Below are 16,579 nucleotides of genomic sequence, written 5' to 3' on the forward strand. Positions count from 1 at the left end.
ATATAATTCTAGAGGCTCATCTCAGCAGACCAATGATACTGGGCTTTCCTTTCTTATTTGGATTGTGCTTTTGTTTTCGCTGAGATAGTAGCATGTATGGTCCTCATTATGAAGGGAAAATTATTAAACCTTGAACTTCTTTTCCCCAAAACCTCACTCTCATTATTTGTAAATTAGCATTCAGTTCAGGAGACTGAATTTCTAGTATCAGTTGAACTAATTTACATGCCTATAGGTAATGTAGGAAAGGGGTTCTCCCCATCCTATAATTATCTTTTAAAATGCTTCTCCTGTCTTTTCCTAGTTTCAAAGTTTCAGGTTTTACATAGGTCTTTGATCAATATTGAGCTATTTTTTAAAAAGGATGATGCAGATCTATTTTCTTCGACAAGTAGATATTGTTAAGAGATTATCTTTTCTCCAATGTATGATTTGGCATTTTCGTAGAAAATCAGATGGCTGTAGCTATATTCCTAGGTCCTCTATTTTATTCCATTGCTCTATATGTGTTTTTGTGCTGGAACCATAGTGCATTTGTCACATAATTTGAGTTCAGGTTCTGTGATACCTCCAGCGTTGGTTTTTTGTTCAAGATCGGCTTGGCTATTCAGGGTATTCTGTTTATATGATACTAGGGAATCAAACCAAGGGGTTCATGCATGTTAGGCAAGCAAGCTAACACTGGGCCATGTTCCCAGCCTCTATTCGGAATCTTTTGTGGTTTTATAAGAATTTTAGGATTTTAAAAAATAATTGTGTAAATAGTGTCATTGGAATTTTGGTGGAGATTGTACTGAACCTATAGATGGTTTTTGGTAATACAGGCATTTTCACAACATAAAATCAACAATGTATAAAAAAATCAACAATATATAAAATTAGGATTGAATATTTGTAATGGCAATATATAATAAGTATGTGTTTTTAAAAATACTAGTCATAGCTATCGCAAACCTATTACAATAATCTCCTGATATAACTTTAAGGCATACATAGCCAGAGCTGAAAATCACTACTGTGTTTTTATTGTTTTACTTTTATTGGTAATGGAGCTTGAACTCAAGGCCTGGGTGCTGTCCCTGAGCTCTTTTGGTCAATGCTAGTACTCTAGCAGTTTGAGCCACAGCTCCACTTTGGGAAGAATCACCACTGTGACAAGTAAAAAAGTTGATGCGGGGCTGGGAATATGGCCTAGTGGCAAAAGTGCTTGACGCGTATACATGAAGCCCTAGGTTCGAATCCTCAGCACTACATATATAGAAAAAAAAGAAGAGTGGTGCCGTGGCTCAAGAGGCAGAGTGCTAGCTTTGAGCAAAAAGAAGCCAGGAACAGTGTTCAGCCCCTGAGTTCAAGCCCCAAGACTGGCAAAAAAAAAAAAAAAAAAAAAAAAAAAAATAAGGTATAAACACAAGATGATAATGTGGGTGAAATCTGCAATGTAACTGCTAAAAGATAACTCATGAAACAAAAGAAATACAGGTGAGGAAAAAAATAACTTGGGTTCCAATGTTTTATACCATTTTATTAATAACTTTGATGAGCTGGAGAAAATAAGTGGGAGAGAAAAGGGATAAAGCATATAAGTCCTATATGACCTGGCCTATGGCTCACCTAACAATCTCCATTCTTCTGTTCTTTTATCACACAGGATTTACTTCCATCTCAGGGACTTTGTGCATGTTCTTCCCAACCTTATGCATATCTAACTCCTTCATCAACCTAAGTTGCAACTTTGCAACTTGTAGAGAAGCTCTCCCTTAATATCTTAGCTAAGGCTGTATCTCTCAAACTATAAACAAGTTTTATTTCCTTTTATAAGTGATCACTGTCTGAAAAAAACTTCAATCTACCTTCTCTCTCAGGTTTGCTCCTATTGACATCTAAATTCTGAGGTCTTCACGGTATCTCCAGCTACGCTCTCACAGTTTCAGTAAGAATCACACTGCTAGTCACTGCTTACAGTAACTCCAACCATGCCACATACTGCCTGGCCTCCAAGGCTTTTTCTTTCAAATCTAGTGAAAGGTTCTATGACAACGCTTGCATCTTGACTGTCTAAAAAATAAACACTACATGGATGATGCCAACTAAAGCAAGCTTTCTTGGGTGTCTCTAACCACAGGTACAGGGAAGTCATAAGTAAAAAGATTTCCACAGGTCTGGTCTCTATTACAAAAAACTTATTCTTAGAAAGTCCTTGAAACAAATTTCCATTTCTTCACCTTCCATCCTGTGATGGCTGACACCATCTGATTCCTAAAATTTTTCTCTACACATTTTACCTATTGCCACAATGGAAAGATCTTCGCTTTTATCAGTCTTAACCTTTCTAGCAACCATACTTTCCTTGCCCCTAACTTTATATGCACTTCCTTTTCTGGCCAAACTGAGTTTTCAAAATCTTTCCATTCTCCTCCACTTTGCTACTGATTGTCACTAGGAAGATACCAATTATACTCGGGACATTGCGTGAACAATATCCTGCTTAGAAATTTCTTGCCAATAAAATGAATCCTCCACCTATAAGCTTAGGATCACACAAAGTCTCAGGGCAAGGACATAACACAGCCAAATTCTTTGCAGGTTATAATATAGGGGACATCCAACCTAATTACCATAGTCTTTATTTCACTGAAAACTTCTTTGGCTTAATCTTTTCTGTCTGTATTTCAATGAGCAATTTGTTCTAATTTCTCATCAGAAATGTTTGTTAAGCTCCACTTACAACATTCTATCCTGTCTCTATCCTTTATACTTTAAGACTTCCAGAAGTCCAAGATTTCTTTATATTGTCAGGTATTCTCTCAGCAATGACTTTACCTGAGTCTCAATTTTCTGTGTTGGCCAGTTTATAAAATACATAAAATAACAAATGTAAATACAGGATAAGTTTATCTTGGTCTACAATTTTGGAGGGTCCAATCCATAGTTAGCTGGCAGCACTGCTTTTGGTCTTGGTTGGTTAGTAAATTATGGCAGGAGCACATGAACAAGGAAGCTGCTTTTCTCATGAGAACTAGGATGCAAAGAAACAGGAAGAAGACAGAGTAAGGTCCAAATAAACCTTTAAGGGGCATACCCCTGATTACGGGAACCTCCTGCCAAGTAACAAATATAATGGCATTGACCATAGCTATGAATATAGATGGAAGGAAGACAGAAAGAAATCAAGAGAATGGCCAAAAAAAATGCATTAAAGTGTAAAAAAAGTTTTGTTTTCCCCCCAGGTCCTGGGGTTTGAACTCAGGGCCTGAGCACTGTCCCTGGCTTTGTTTTGCTCAAGACTAGCACTCTGCCAATTTCAAGCACAGCACCACTTTCGGCTTTTTCTGTATAAGTGGTGCTGAGGAATCGAACCCAGGACTTCACGCATGCTAGGCAAGCACTCTTGCCACTAGGCCATATTCCAATCCCCCTAGCAATTATTTTTGAAGTTCATATTTATTGATTCCAATATCTGCATCATATGAGTTTAATTATATTGTTTTTCTCTGGATTATAAATTATTTTTCTTTTTTAATATCTCTATAGACTTTTGGCCAGCAATTATGTATAGAACAACACATATATGAAGGTAGGTAAAGAACAGATCTCATATCTACTTTGGAATTTATTTCATTTATGGCTAACTCACCCTACCTGTTATTTAGTTTCAGCTCATTTCAGGTCACCAGTGTTTAGAAGATGGAATTAGTCATTTTTAAAGAATTTGCAAAGCTTCAAAATCATTCTTTAGGTCAGTCCCAACTTTCATGATAATTGCTTTGTCAATGCAAACATCCTGACAAAATTCAATGTGCATGGTGAACTAGCTATATATGAGATTCTCATTTTCCCATATGCCATTTAGGGCCACATGGAGCTCTTAAAGTTCAGCTGAAGGGTGGGGATACAGCTTAGTATTTTGCATACACAACTCCTGGGTTTAAAACTTAGCAACCAAAGAAGACAAAATCTCAAAAAGGTAAGACAAGTAAGTTAGCTTATGCTTAAAAAAACAACAACAGTTCAGTGGATTTACTCCAGTGCCACACAAATTATTGCAGACATTCCTTTGTAAATGTATCTTCCCTACTCAATTAATTTCCCAAGAATACAAGTAATCATGTTTCTTCTTGTGTAGGAAACAGTCTTTCTTTTGAGCTTATTAGTTCATTTAAGTTTTGTTGTCACACTGTTCTTCAACAAATTTAAAGAAAAATATAAGCAGTTTTTTGTTTTGATTTTTTTTTTTAAGTTATAGGGTATTATTTCTTCCTACCTACAGAAAGCAATGGCCAATGGCCTCTTCTTTAATATGCCTCATTCTTATCTTGCGGAAAGGTGATATTCCTACACTTTTCTAAATAACATATCCCAAATTAAATGTTACTTTTTATGAAAAACTTATTTCCCTCATATAGATGGTAGTTTCAATTGATTGTGTTATTTATTTAGTCATCCGTGTTTCTCCCTAGTTGAATAACTAGGTAACAAATACAATGGCATTTACTCTAGCTGTAAATAAATGGGAGAAAGAAAGACAGGCAGAAATTAAGAGAATCAGGGTAAAGAATAAAAGTTTATGGAAGTATAAAAAAGTAGTTTAGAAATATATACTTCAAGACCATCTACTGAGTCTATATGTTTATAATTATTTCAACACCTAAAAATAATTTGAGTTACTAAAAAAGATACAAATTATATGTGTGAGTAATAAGACTTTTCTGATTCCAAATGAAATGTGTATCCTTAAAAGTAAAAGTCCCAACAAAACTGGCTAATAAAAAAAGAAGCCTTAATATACTATCATATTTTACAAGAGAACTGCTCATCTGTCTAACTTTAGCACATTCTTCAGACACCAAAATTATAACTGCAGTCCTATAATATGCTCCTTTATACTTTTACATGATCTTTATGCCACCTATCAAGTCAGCTATTTATATTCCAAATGTAAAGTTATATGTGCTTGAATATATCCAAAAGTGTTCAACTAATTAATGAATAGAGTTCCATCCTTAATTAAGATGAAAAGTTCAGTAGGCGGTGGCTTATGCCTGTAATCCTAACTACTCAGGAGGTTGAAATATGAGGATTGGTGTTCAAAGCCAGCCCATGTTTATCTCTAATGAACTACTCAAAAAAAAAAAAAAAAAAAGCTGGAAGTGGTACTGTGGCTCAAGTGGTAGAATGCTTGCTTTGAGCAAAAGAAGCTCAGGGACAGTGCCCAGGGCCCAGACTTTAAGCCCCAGGACCAACAGGGGGAAAAAATATGAAAAGAACTTTTATAAGCATAATGTCATATACCACGAATTTACAAATAATATGATATTCTCTACTATAATGGCTGGATAGGAAAAGGAATTGGAAATATAACAGCAGGGCAGAAAAATGAAATACCCTGATAAGAGTACTTACATTATTCTGGAAACATAATAATTCATAAGGCAGAAATACTAGGGAGCATTACAAGAACTTGTACAGGAGGATAAGTCTATTTAGATGCATAATACTGATTATTTAAGGTAAAGAAAAGAGGAGTGATGACAGAAAAATACAACTAAAATTATTAAGCAAGTGTTATTACAAGAATTTATAAGCTAGAGATTTATTTCACACTTCCTGCTGGTTTGAAAATATCATGTAGGGCTGGGAATGTGGCTTAGCAGTAGAGTGCTTGCCTAGCATGCATGAAGTCTTGGGTTCAATTCTTCAGCACCACATACACAGAAAAAGCTGGAAGTGGCACTATGACTCAAGTAGTAGAGTGCTAGCCTTGAGCAAAAAGAAGCCAGAGACAGTGCTCAGGCCCTGAATTCAAGCCCCAGGACTGGCAAGCAAACAAACAAACAAAAACAGATACAGTTGTTTTTTTTAATGAATGTACATATTAAATAAAAGAAATCAAAATGAGTACTAAACACACAAATCATTTTAATGGCTAAATTAACTCATAAAACATCTATAGCTAGAAAAACCAGAACTACAATTTCTAGTAAACAATTTTAAACATTTTAAAGTAGGTTTTTTGAAGGAATAACACATTTCCAATGCCTGAGTAAAATTTTGCAAGTTGTTTCTGTCCCTACACTTGGTCTATCTACAGGTGTCATCCTACCAGATGATATGAAGAGTAACTGCTAAGCAAGGATGTTCACACCACAGCAGAAATTAATCTACAAGAACCTTAAATGCACAGGTATAAATTAGGATGGTTGAACTGCAGTTTTATCTTACACAGAAAATATTTAAATGGAAGCTAATGACAGCTGGTGAAATGTGAGTCTGTGATTTAATCACTCAAAAACTATCAGCACTAAGCAATATAAATGTAGAAGGCTTTTGAAAGAGTGTGCAGATCTTAATAATATGTTCACGTAAAGCAATTTGAAATTAAGACGTTGTTTTTGTTGATGTCGTTTCCTAACCAATCGACTATAATTAGGTAAAAAAAAAAAAAAGAGCTATGAAAAACAAATACTGGTTTTGAACTATTGACCTTTGAAATATGCTGTTTCTTAAGAAAAAGGAACAAAAACAGTATTCATTTGACTGCAAACTCCCTTAGAAGAAGATGCCTATTCCCTTAGGTAGAAGACTGAAGTAAGCAGAATATGAAAATTCAACAAGCAAAAGGGCAAAGATCAGATAGAGTCCATATTTAAGGATTGTTATTTCATAGTTCCCATGGAGATGAATACAGAAAAGCATGAGAAGTATGAGTGATGCAGAGCCACTGGCCATCCTCATTAGACCTGTTACTAAGATAAAAATAAATACTTTTAAGTTTCATAAGGTGACTAGATGACGTCAAAGTACTGTACTGGATAGCCACTCAAATAATTCCTAATGGTTTCCTAATCTGAACTCCTAAGACCTCAGGTCAGAATGTTTCTGGAGAGGGGCCACATTTTAAAAAATGTCTTCTTTTTGTCCTAACCTTTAACATAAAAGGATTACAGCAAATTATACTTAATTAAAATATAATATTTACTATTATATACCAACCTAGAAACCTGACTTGAGCTCACTCTCATTAGCAGAATAAATGGGAAAAAAATATTTTCTTAGGCATGCCTATGAACTCTTTTTATGTGACTACAAAACAGATTCCTAATGAACAAAAAATAATCTGTAACTATGCTGATGATTTAGAATGAACAAAATTTCAATCAGAATTAAGATATAATGAAATAACCTTAATGAATGCCAGTTATTTAGCAAAAAGTAAACTCAATAATATGATATTAAAACTAGAGGGAACAGGGAGAGTAGGAATGAGGGAGGAAAGAAGAAAAGAAGGAAAACACTAGTTGATAAGTTATAATTTTAAATTGAAACATGAATTTATATATATGCCAAAAACCTCTTTAGATCTAAGAATTCCTTTGAATCTGAGTCTATAAAAACCTATAATACTTTAACCATTTAACTTTAACCATCCTGTTAGCAGAAACTAAGAGTAAGAAAAGGATTAAACGAAATATATGAATTGAAACTTAAAGAGATCTCTTCCCTTTACAAGTAAATAATTTTTTAAGGAACTTAAGAAAATATATCATTAAAATTATATAGTATATAAAAGATGAAAAATTAAGTTAAATTATAAACAGAAACAATAATTAGTACATTCATTTGCCTCAAAAATAACACAGCAAGTAAAGAAGTGAATGAAGGTATTAGAACTTCACATTAAGTTTATAATTGTTCAAAATGAGCAATGGTGTATATGTTCGAAGTTTTTCACAAACAAATCACAATAGTATCATAATGTCATAATTCTTAGTTATAAATATTGGCTAAAAATTATATAGTTTCATATTAAATATCAATTGATGAATACTTAATAATAACAATTTCATGCTATGGCTTATTATCAATAGTACAAATCAATGATGCTTGAGGTTCTTCAATAAAGAAGACTTTAAGATAACAAAAGCTCATACTTTTTTTTCCAGAAGCATAACTGATCCACAGTTATCCACAGTCTCTTAGTTTCTCTTGAGAAAAACTCTAATATTTGAGAAGTTCATAGGTAAAGGTTAATGTTTATGTCAAAGTTAACTAGACTTAATCAGGGCCAGCTTCAAACAATACATTTAAATTTAAGAAGTAACTTTTTTCCCTTTTAATAAATGAAACAGAAAAAGTGAAAATGCTTTAAAGCTATTCTCTTACCTTGACCAAGATGTGAAGGTTTTTGAGAAAGTATGTGGCCACTACCATCTAAAACATACTGAGTGCTAAAATTATCAGCAGCTGTTCTTGTTGTAATTAAAACCTGGTAATAAAAAAATTATATAGTAAAATACTAGTTTATGTATTACAATAGGTTCACTGTCAAATTAGATTAGAAATAATTATCACACATTTTTCTTTCAATTACTTTATAGTCTGGCTACTCACACAGATTTCTAGTAAACAATAGTGTTGTTATTTTTCACATTTTAAATCACTGACTTTTTGAATATTTTAGTTTAAGACACTTGAAACATAAACCACTATACCTGAAATGGATACTTGTGTTATATGTATTACATGATTTGTAAAAGGAAATGCTCCAACTAAATTGGAGGAATCTGCTTTTAATAAATTATACTATATATATTATATATTATATGTATTATATATATATTATATAATTAATAAAGCCAGGGACAGTGCTTAGGCCCTGAGTCTAAACCCAGGACTGGCCAAAAATAAATAAATAAATAAAATACTACAGCATTAAGCATAAATTTCATTAATTTAAAAGATTACACTATAAGCATGAGAAAGAATTTAATTCAACATGAAAACATTTCTTCAGGATATTTGCCACAGAAATATAAATTAAGATGTCTTTACTCACCCTTCTCTACATCATTTTAACAATAAAGAAATGAGAAAAAAATGTCTTTACTCTTTTGAACTACCCTCATCCTGTTTACCTACCTTGTGAGATTAGTAGGAGTATAACAATAGTAAAATAGTGTTGTCATATGCACACACACAAAACCCCCACAAACACCAAAGGTAAAGAATAGGAATGCCAGCAAAGCAAGTCCAAAGACAGACACGAGTAACCACAAATGGTGAGCAATGATGACCCCAAACTGAGAGCAATCTTTCTTAGCCATACTTGGACTCAGCAGAGGAGAAATATATCCTCATATTAGTCACAGACATATAAACTGAATAATGTCTGTATTCTTTTGAACCCCCCTAATCCTATTTATCTACTTGGTTAGACTAACAGAATATGACAATAGCACAACACAGCTATTATACATATAAAGATATGTTTCAAAAAGATCCAGCACCACTGCTAAAACTCAACAGGTCCAGACCAGGCTATATTGATTGGGACTATCACTCTCCCAATCACATTTACCCAACATGCACACAAGTGAGCACACACACACACACACACACACACACACACACTAGACATATCAGTAAATAGATGTGTGTAAGTACATAATAATATACAAATATATTATATTATGTACAGTACATATATTATGCATCCATTATACACATATGAATATATTATATGTAACACATATATGAACATATATTACATTAACACATATGTAAACGACTTATATAATCATAAGTAGATACATAGATCTAATAAGTAGTAGCTCTTGTAATTCTAATCAATTCTGTTAGATTCTCCCTGATAATGAATTCCATAAAGAGTTTAGGGGCACTATATCAAACTGTTCCTTCTGGGATAACAATCCCTAAGGTACAGTTATGAGCTTTTGTGTACTACTACGTAATTGTGCTACTTTATCCAAAATACATTCCATGTTTCAAAAATTGTATAATTTTAAGATTTCCTGTTAAGTAATCTCCCCTGCTATATACCAACTCTAAGGTACCATATAGTGGAATCATGAATAAATATTCAGGTTAAGTTTATTTCCAAAGAAAGAGGACAAAATTTGCTAGTGATTCTCATTGATTTTTTTTTGTGTTTTAATTATACCACAATTGTTCCTTTAAACATATTTTGAATTTAGGGGGGGCTGGGAATATAGCCCAGTGGCAAGAGTGCTTGCCTCGTATACATGAAGCCCTGAGTTCGATTATTCAGCACCACATATATAGAAAAAGCCAGAAGTGGTGCTGTGGCTAAAGTGGTACAGTGCTAGCCTTGAGCAAAAAGAAGCCAGGGACAGTGCTCAGGCCCTGAGTTCAAGCCCCAGGACTGGAAAAAAAAATAAATAAAAATATTCTACATTTAATCAACCACTTTTCCAAATGCCAAGGTCAACTGAATTCTACTTCTACTTTCCAAAGTGCTAGCCATCTGACCTAAAGTTGCTGTCACTGAGCAAAAGTCAGCTCTGGAACGCTGAGTTCCAGTACTAACTCTGTCAGTAGCCTCTAGACGGTCCTGAAATGATTATACACTATCATCTTTAAGGAGAGGGTGATGATGAGATGAAGATGATGCTAATACTTCATAAGGTTACATGGGATTTTGCTTTAACCACTTCAAAGCATTTTATATGATATTAATTTCTTCATGCTTTAAACATATTAATGCATAGTAAATATTCTCAACCCTAGATGAATAAACAAAAGTTTTAGAAGTAGAAGACTGATGCTCATAATGTAACATATATGTTAAAATACAAAAATGGAACACAATATATTTCCAACAATAACAGTTCATAAATTATAATTTCTAATGTACTATGAAAAGTTATTTTAGATGGGAAACACTTCATAATTCACAGCTTAAAACAGAGGAAGCAAACACATACAAGCTGTTCCATAAATTCATGAAATACAATGTGTTCCTCAGAGGAAGGAATTGAATTTCAGGAGTTCATTTCATCATATGACCCTGTGTTCTGGGCAGGAAACATTTTCTTGGACTAGGTACAGGTTCAGAATGTGTTAGCTGTGTAGTAGCTAGCATCTGAACCTTTAATAACTCCATCACCAGGAGCATTTCTAATATTACAAACTATTACTAGTGATTCTTACTAGAGACACCGAGGAACTATGGAAGTAAGCAAATGGCATCCAGATGAAAAAAAAATTTAAAAACCAGTATTTTAAACATAATGTTTTAGAATTCATTGTAGAAGATTATCTTAGGAGTTATTTTGGCTGTCGGTTAAAAATTGATATAATTTCAAGGAATTATAGTAAAATTAAAATTACAAAAAGCATTTACACTTCAGGTAAGTACAGTTGTTCACTGATGTTTGGGTAAGAAGTAAATATACAGGTAACAAACAGTACAAGAAATGTATCCAATGCCTAACGTATGAAACTGTAACCTCTCTGTACATCAAAAATTTGAAAAAAAAAAAAGAAGTGAATATAAAACTTAGGATATATAATATATATCCTGGCAATCCAGGCAAAAATTCTTTTGGGAAAAAAAAATCACTTAAGGTAATTATGATCAAGCCAGGTCAATTTTTGGCCCAGGAGAGGGAAGGTTAATAGGAGCACAACTGTTTGGTTTTGTTTATGTAGTGTGAGGAATTAAAACCTGGATCTTTCTCACCCTAAGCAAGAGCTCTACCAGTGAACTATACACCAGGACTAACTTTTAGATGAACATTTTGACACAGAAATACAAGCTGAAATATGGACTTTACATGAATAACTTAAAATGTTTTTTCCTTTGTGTATGTCCAGTATGACTGTCAGTCTGTACATGACTTGTACACAAATATAAATACTCTGACTTCAGAACTTACTGCAGTATGAGGAGACCAGTAAAAAAGTCCAAATTTATTCCTTTCAGCAGAGTCCCATTACCTGTGGGGAAGCTACATGTAGGAAGCAAAATATTCTAAATGCTTCAAAAATTTCCATGCTTTCTCTGACTAAACCTCTATTATCAGGCTATAAGACACAAAGGCCACAAGAAATGGAAACAAGTGGTTTTTTTTATTATACTGTTACAGTTCTTTTTTCTTTCTTTTTTTCCTTTGGTTTATTCCTGGTTGTCACTGTTTTTAATATTTGTATCCTCTGTCTTATATATAAGTTTATCTGCTTTGGTGACGAGAAGGGGAATCAAAGAATTGGTGGGACAAAGAGTGAATCAATTAAACACTGATACTCACTAGATACTATATTGGAAATAAACTTTACAATTTCACATTACTTATGTAAATGTAACCCCTTTGTACATGACCTTTACAATAAAATTTAAATTAAAAAAAAAAGACATAGAAGGTACTCTTCATGGTGGAAAGAGTTAAGGTCACTTTCTTGGCCTAAAATAGACAAAAGGACACTGAAGACTTCTTATCCATCTATCTGTCCCATTCTCAAAACAGAATAGCTTAGTTGGTCCTTCTGTATCTCTAACTCATGACGGACAAACGTTCAGATTTAGTATTATCACAAAATTATATATAATGAACTCAACAGATCAGAATAATACCAAGCACGATATTAACAACTTAAAAACTATTGGGCCACACACGATTGCTCTTGCCTATTATAATCCTGGCTACTGAGACTGAGATCTGAGGATCTGGGCAAGAACGTCTATGAAATCCTTATCTTCTTTAAACACCAGAAAGCCAGAAGTGGAATTGTGGCTCAAGTTAGAGCATTAGCCTTGAGCAAAATGCTCAGAAACAGTGTCTAGGACCTGAGTTAAAACCCAAGGACCAGCTGAGACAAATGCATGTGCGGGTGCGCGCGCGCGCGCACACACACACACACACACACACACACACACACACACGATGGATGAAATCAGGTGCCAGTGACTCATGCCTGTAATCCTACCTCTTGGGAGCTGACACTGAGAAGATCACAGTTCAAGGCCAACACAAACAGAAAAAGTTCATAAGACATTTCAACAGAAATAAGCCAGCAAGATAGTGAATATCAATCATTCCAGCTACGATGGGAAAGCTAGAACAGGTAGCTTGTGGTCCAGGTGTGCTTCTGGGTAAAACGCAAGACTCAAAGCAAAAAACAACCACTACAAAAAAGGGCTAGTAGCAAGGCTCAGCACTAGAATGCCTCCTCGCAAGTGACAGGCCCTGTGTTCAAATTCCAGTAGGGCAAAAGGATAAAATAACAGATGAGTGCTACACAGAGGAGTTCCCAACTGGTGGAGTCCGCATAAATTTTGAACACTGCTGGAAAATATGACTTTACACAGGGAGTATTCAAGTTTGATGATTTCTTTGCCTATGCAATATCATCTTCTATGGTATAATAATACTTTTAATGCATACTATTTCATTTGACCTCAAGTTACTATTCTTAAGAAAAAAGGACCTCTCCAAAAAGGTAGAATTTTTTTTTTTATGAAGTTCACCACATCTTTCAATACTTGGGATTTAGAATTTGGCTCTTAAGTCCAGCATTTGGATTTTTTTTTCTGGTCTATTCTATTTTCCACCAAAAACAGGGTATATTTTAACCATCAGTCAAATTTCAGGTCAAGTTTGAGTTTGTTTTTTTTTGTTTGTTTGTTTTTTGGCCAGTCCTTGTGCTTGAACTCAGGGCCTGAGCACTGTCCCTGACTTTTTTTTGCTCAAAGCTAGAACTCTATCACTGTGCCACGCCACTTCTGGCTTTTTTTCTATGTATGTGGTGCTGAGGAAAAGAACCCAGGGTTTCATGTATACAAGGCAAGCACTCTACCACTAGACTATATTCCCAGCTCCAAGTGAGCTTCTTAATAATTAAATTCTTAGTATTTCTTTAGAGGGGAAACAGCATATGTAATATACTTACATAATCAACTAAGAAGGCAATATTTTGTCATATGTACTTTATTTTGTGGTATTAATATATACAATGCAGCCTTTATAAAAAATATTAAGAATATGTCAAAACTAAGTCTTCACCATCTAAAGTTCATTGCAGTCATTAAGCTTAGTAATTAGTACAAAAGAGGCTGAGGGTTTGGTTCAGCTGTAGAGCTTGTCTAGTATGGATGATGCCCTGGGTCTGATCTCTAGCAGTGGGGAGAAAAACAGCACCAAGAATTAACACAGAAAATGACAAATACATCAAAATTACTTTCTAAACACAGGGAATTTCAAAAGAAGTTACCATTGATGACATGATTTTTTTTTAATACAAAAAAACTCTTTTTTTCAGTACTGGAGTCTGAATCCACTTACTAGGCAAGTGCTCTACCACTTAAGTTATACCTCTAAACAAGCTTTCTTTCTGATTTTGCTTTTGAGATAGGCTTCACTAACTTTGCCCAAGTTGGCTTCTAACTTTAGATCTTCCTGCTCTTGCCTCCAAAGTAGCTAGAATTACAAGTACATGCCACACTAAGCTTTTTTAAAAGTAGTACAGTGAAGTAACAATAAATAGTAAATCCATAAGCCATAACACGGTAACATAATCACTTATCATTCTTAAGTATAATATACTGTACATCATTGAACATGCTAATTCATTTATGACTGGAAATGGAGGTGTTTATATCAGTACCATCACAAACACCTGAGTAATATGCTGCATTATGACAATTTTGATGACAATAGATTTCCATCTCTCTTACAATCTTACAGGATCACAGTTAAACATTGTCCATTGTTACCTAAAATGTCATTGTGCAACACACGGGTGCATTTTTAAATGTAACTGACGTTAATGCCTCACACTAGCTCTATTAGCTTTCTCTTAAGTGATGCTCTACCATGTAAGCTATACCTCCATCTGGATTTATGCTGGTTATTTTGGAAATAAGGGTCTCATTAACTTTTCTCTTTGGGCTTAGATTCACAATCCTCTCAATTAAAGGAGTGAGCTACCATCTCCTGGCCTTCCATAGAACTTTAACTTGATTCTATAACTCATCTATTGTGCTTACCACTGCAGACCTAGGTGTGCTTATTGCAATATGGGTGTGTCCATTATTTTTTAACTTACAAATACCTTTCTAAACATGCCAGTAGGAAACATTATTAAGAAGTATGAAAATGGAACTGAACTTATAGCTTTGCTATGGACACATTATATCTTCTCAAATAGGCCTCAATTTTCCTATTTCATTTACTTCAGTACACACAGTTTCTCTGAAATAAAACATCTAGCTCAGTACCCTACATATCGCCCACAATAAAACACAAAGTGAATGATTATTATAAATCATTTTGAAGATGGAGTAAGAAGATTCTGAATTTATCTCCATAATACACCAGTTTCTTCATTGGCAGTATGAAGAGACTGAGTGTAGAGTTAACCAGGAAGCAAATTTTGAGGAAGAAATCAAGAAGTAGAGCATGCCTGGAGTTTATCACTTGTGAAGACATGAAAATGATGTCCTGATCTGGGAATACACCCTAACCATTCATCAAGCAGTCACTAGACCAAGTTTCTTGGCTCAAGGTGGTAGAGCAATAGCTTTGAGGACAAAAGCTCAGTCAGTGACATCATCTAAGCCTCAAGGTTCAAGCACCATGACCTACAATTGCAAAATACAAGCTGTATGATTCCATTTATGTCAAACTAATCTTTATTGATACAGGATAAATACCAGAGAGGGGGAAAAAAAATAAGTTAACTAGGATGGGGGATGACAGAGTCTTCCAGAGTAGACAGTGGTCTTGTCAACATTTATTATTCTGTTTGTATGTAGTTTTCAAAAGAAGAATTTTAAGAAACGGGATTCTGTAAAATGCTGTCATTTTAAAGACAAACAAATGCTTAATGATTGACATTGCAATGTGTGATTTTCAAGCTTTGCTTAAAAAGCTTAGTTTGGCAATTCTTTTATAATTTTGGGGAACAAAACTATTTTAACTGTACTCATGGCCATTTGAATGTCTAAAATAAGAGACAAAATTATATGCAAAACATAGTAACCAAGAGACAAATACTTGCAAAACTACCATCTAAAATAAAAAATGGAGATTTAGGTAAATCATGGGCTCATGTAAAGCGTCTTTATAAAGACCAAGTATAGTGCTGCCACCTAGTAGGCAAAGCTGATTATGACCATTTCAGCTTTGAAAGATCATATACATATTATACAAAATATAGACAAGGCAAAATGTATCTTTTCTGCCAATATTCTACCAAAATAAAGTTTAAATGCTACCTGTCAATTTGGAAAACAACTAAAAATTCAAACATTTATATTCTAAAATAGCCACTGAGAGCTCAAACAATAGTAGTGATCTTGAGAAGTTCAGTGGTTCTCTGACATCAATCCCATGTTATTTTAAATAAAATAAAATCTTTGTACATGATCAGTGCATGACTGTAGATTCCTATTTACATACTCTAGGAGGAAGATGGAAATTTTCCAGTTGTACCCTCTAGTTGCTTTTCTCCAAAATCTATTTGTAGGCTCAGTGAATTCTAAATATAGCAAGTGCTGAACAAAATAGAGAAGTACATGGTGTGCTAGAATTGGGTAGAGGTTTTAAGTGCACTTAAGGATGTATTTCCTTAATGAGGTCTGACTATCTGGAGGCCAACAGGTGAGGGGTGGTCCTAAGTTCTTTAACCTCTAACAGAAGAATCTTTTGTTTAAACTTCATTCCTTTAATTCTTCTGATCTATTTAGAACAATATCTTACAGAGCCTCAGTCAAAAAAGTAGCAAATTAATACCTATCTATATCCTTTACCAAAAAAAAAAA

General features: G+C 34.1%; 1 protein-coding gene across 6 annotated transcripts in view; it reads right to left on the minus strand.

Annotated features, from left to right (window-relative positions):
- Positions 1-16,579, minus strand: part of Pms1 (PMS1 homolog 1, mismatch repair system component) — a 77,156-nt gene that overhangs the window by 42,892 nt on the left and 17,685 nt on the right. For 5 of the 6 annotated variants that reach the window (XM_048345092.1, XM_048345089.1, XM_048345091.1 and 2 more), the window contains one exon: positions 8,161-8,263. In XM_048345092.1, coding sequence (XP_048201049.1) covers positions 8,161-8,263 — 103 coding nt within the window. Of the gene's footprint in view, positions 1-8,160; positions 8,264-8,916; positions 8,971-16,579 lie in introns of those variants that run through there. The other variant, XM_048345095.1, reaches the window with a different exon arrangement.

This window comes from Perognathus longimembris, chromosome 4, assembly GCF_023159225.1.
Source record: "Perognathus longimembris pacificus isolate PPM17 chromosome 4, ASM2315922v1, whole genome shotgun sequence".
NCBI lineage: Eukaryota > Metazoa > Chordata > Mammalia > Rodentia > Heteromyidae > Perognathus > Perognathus longimembris.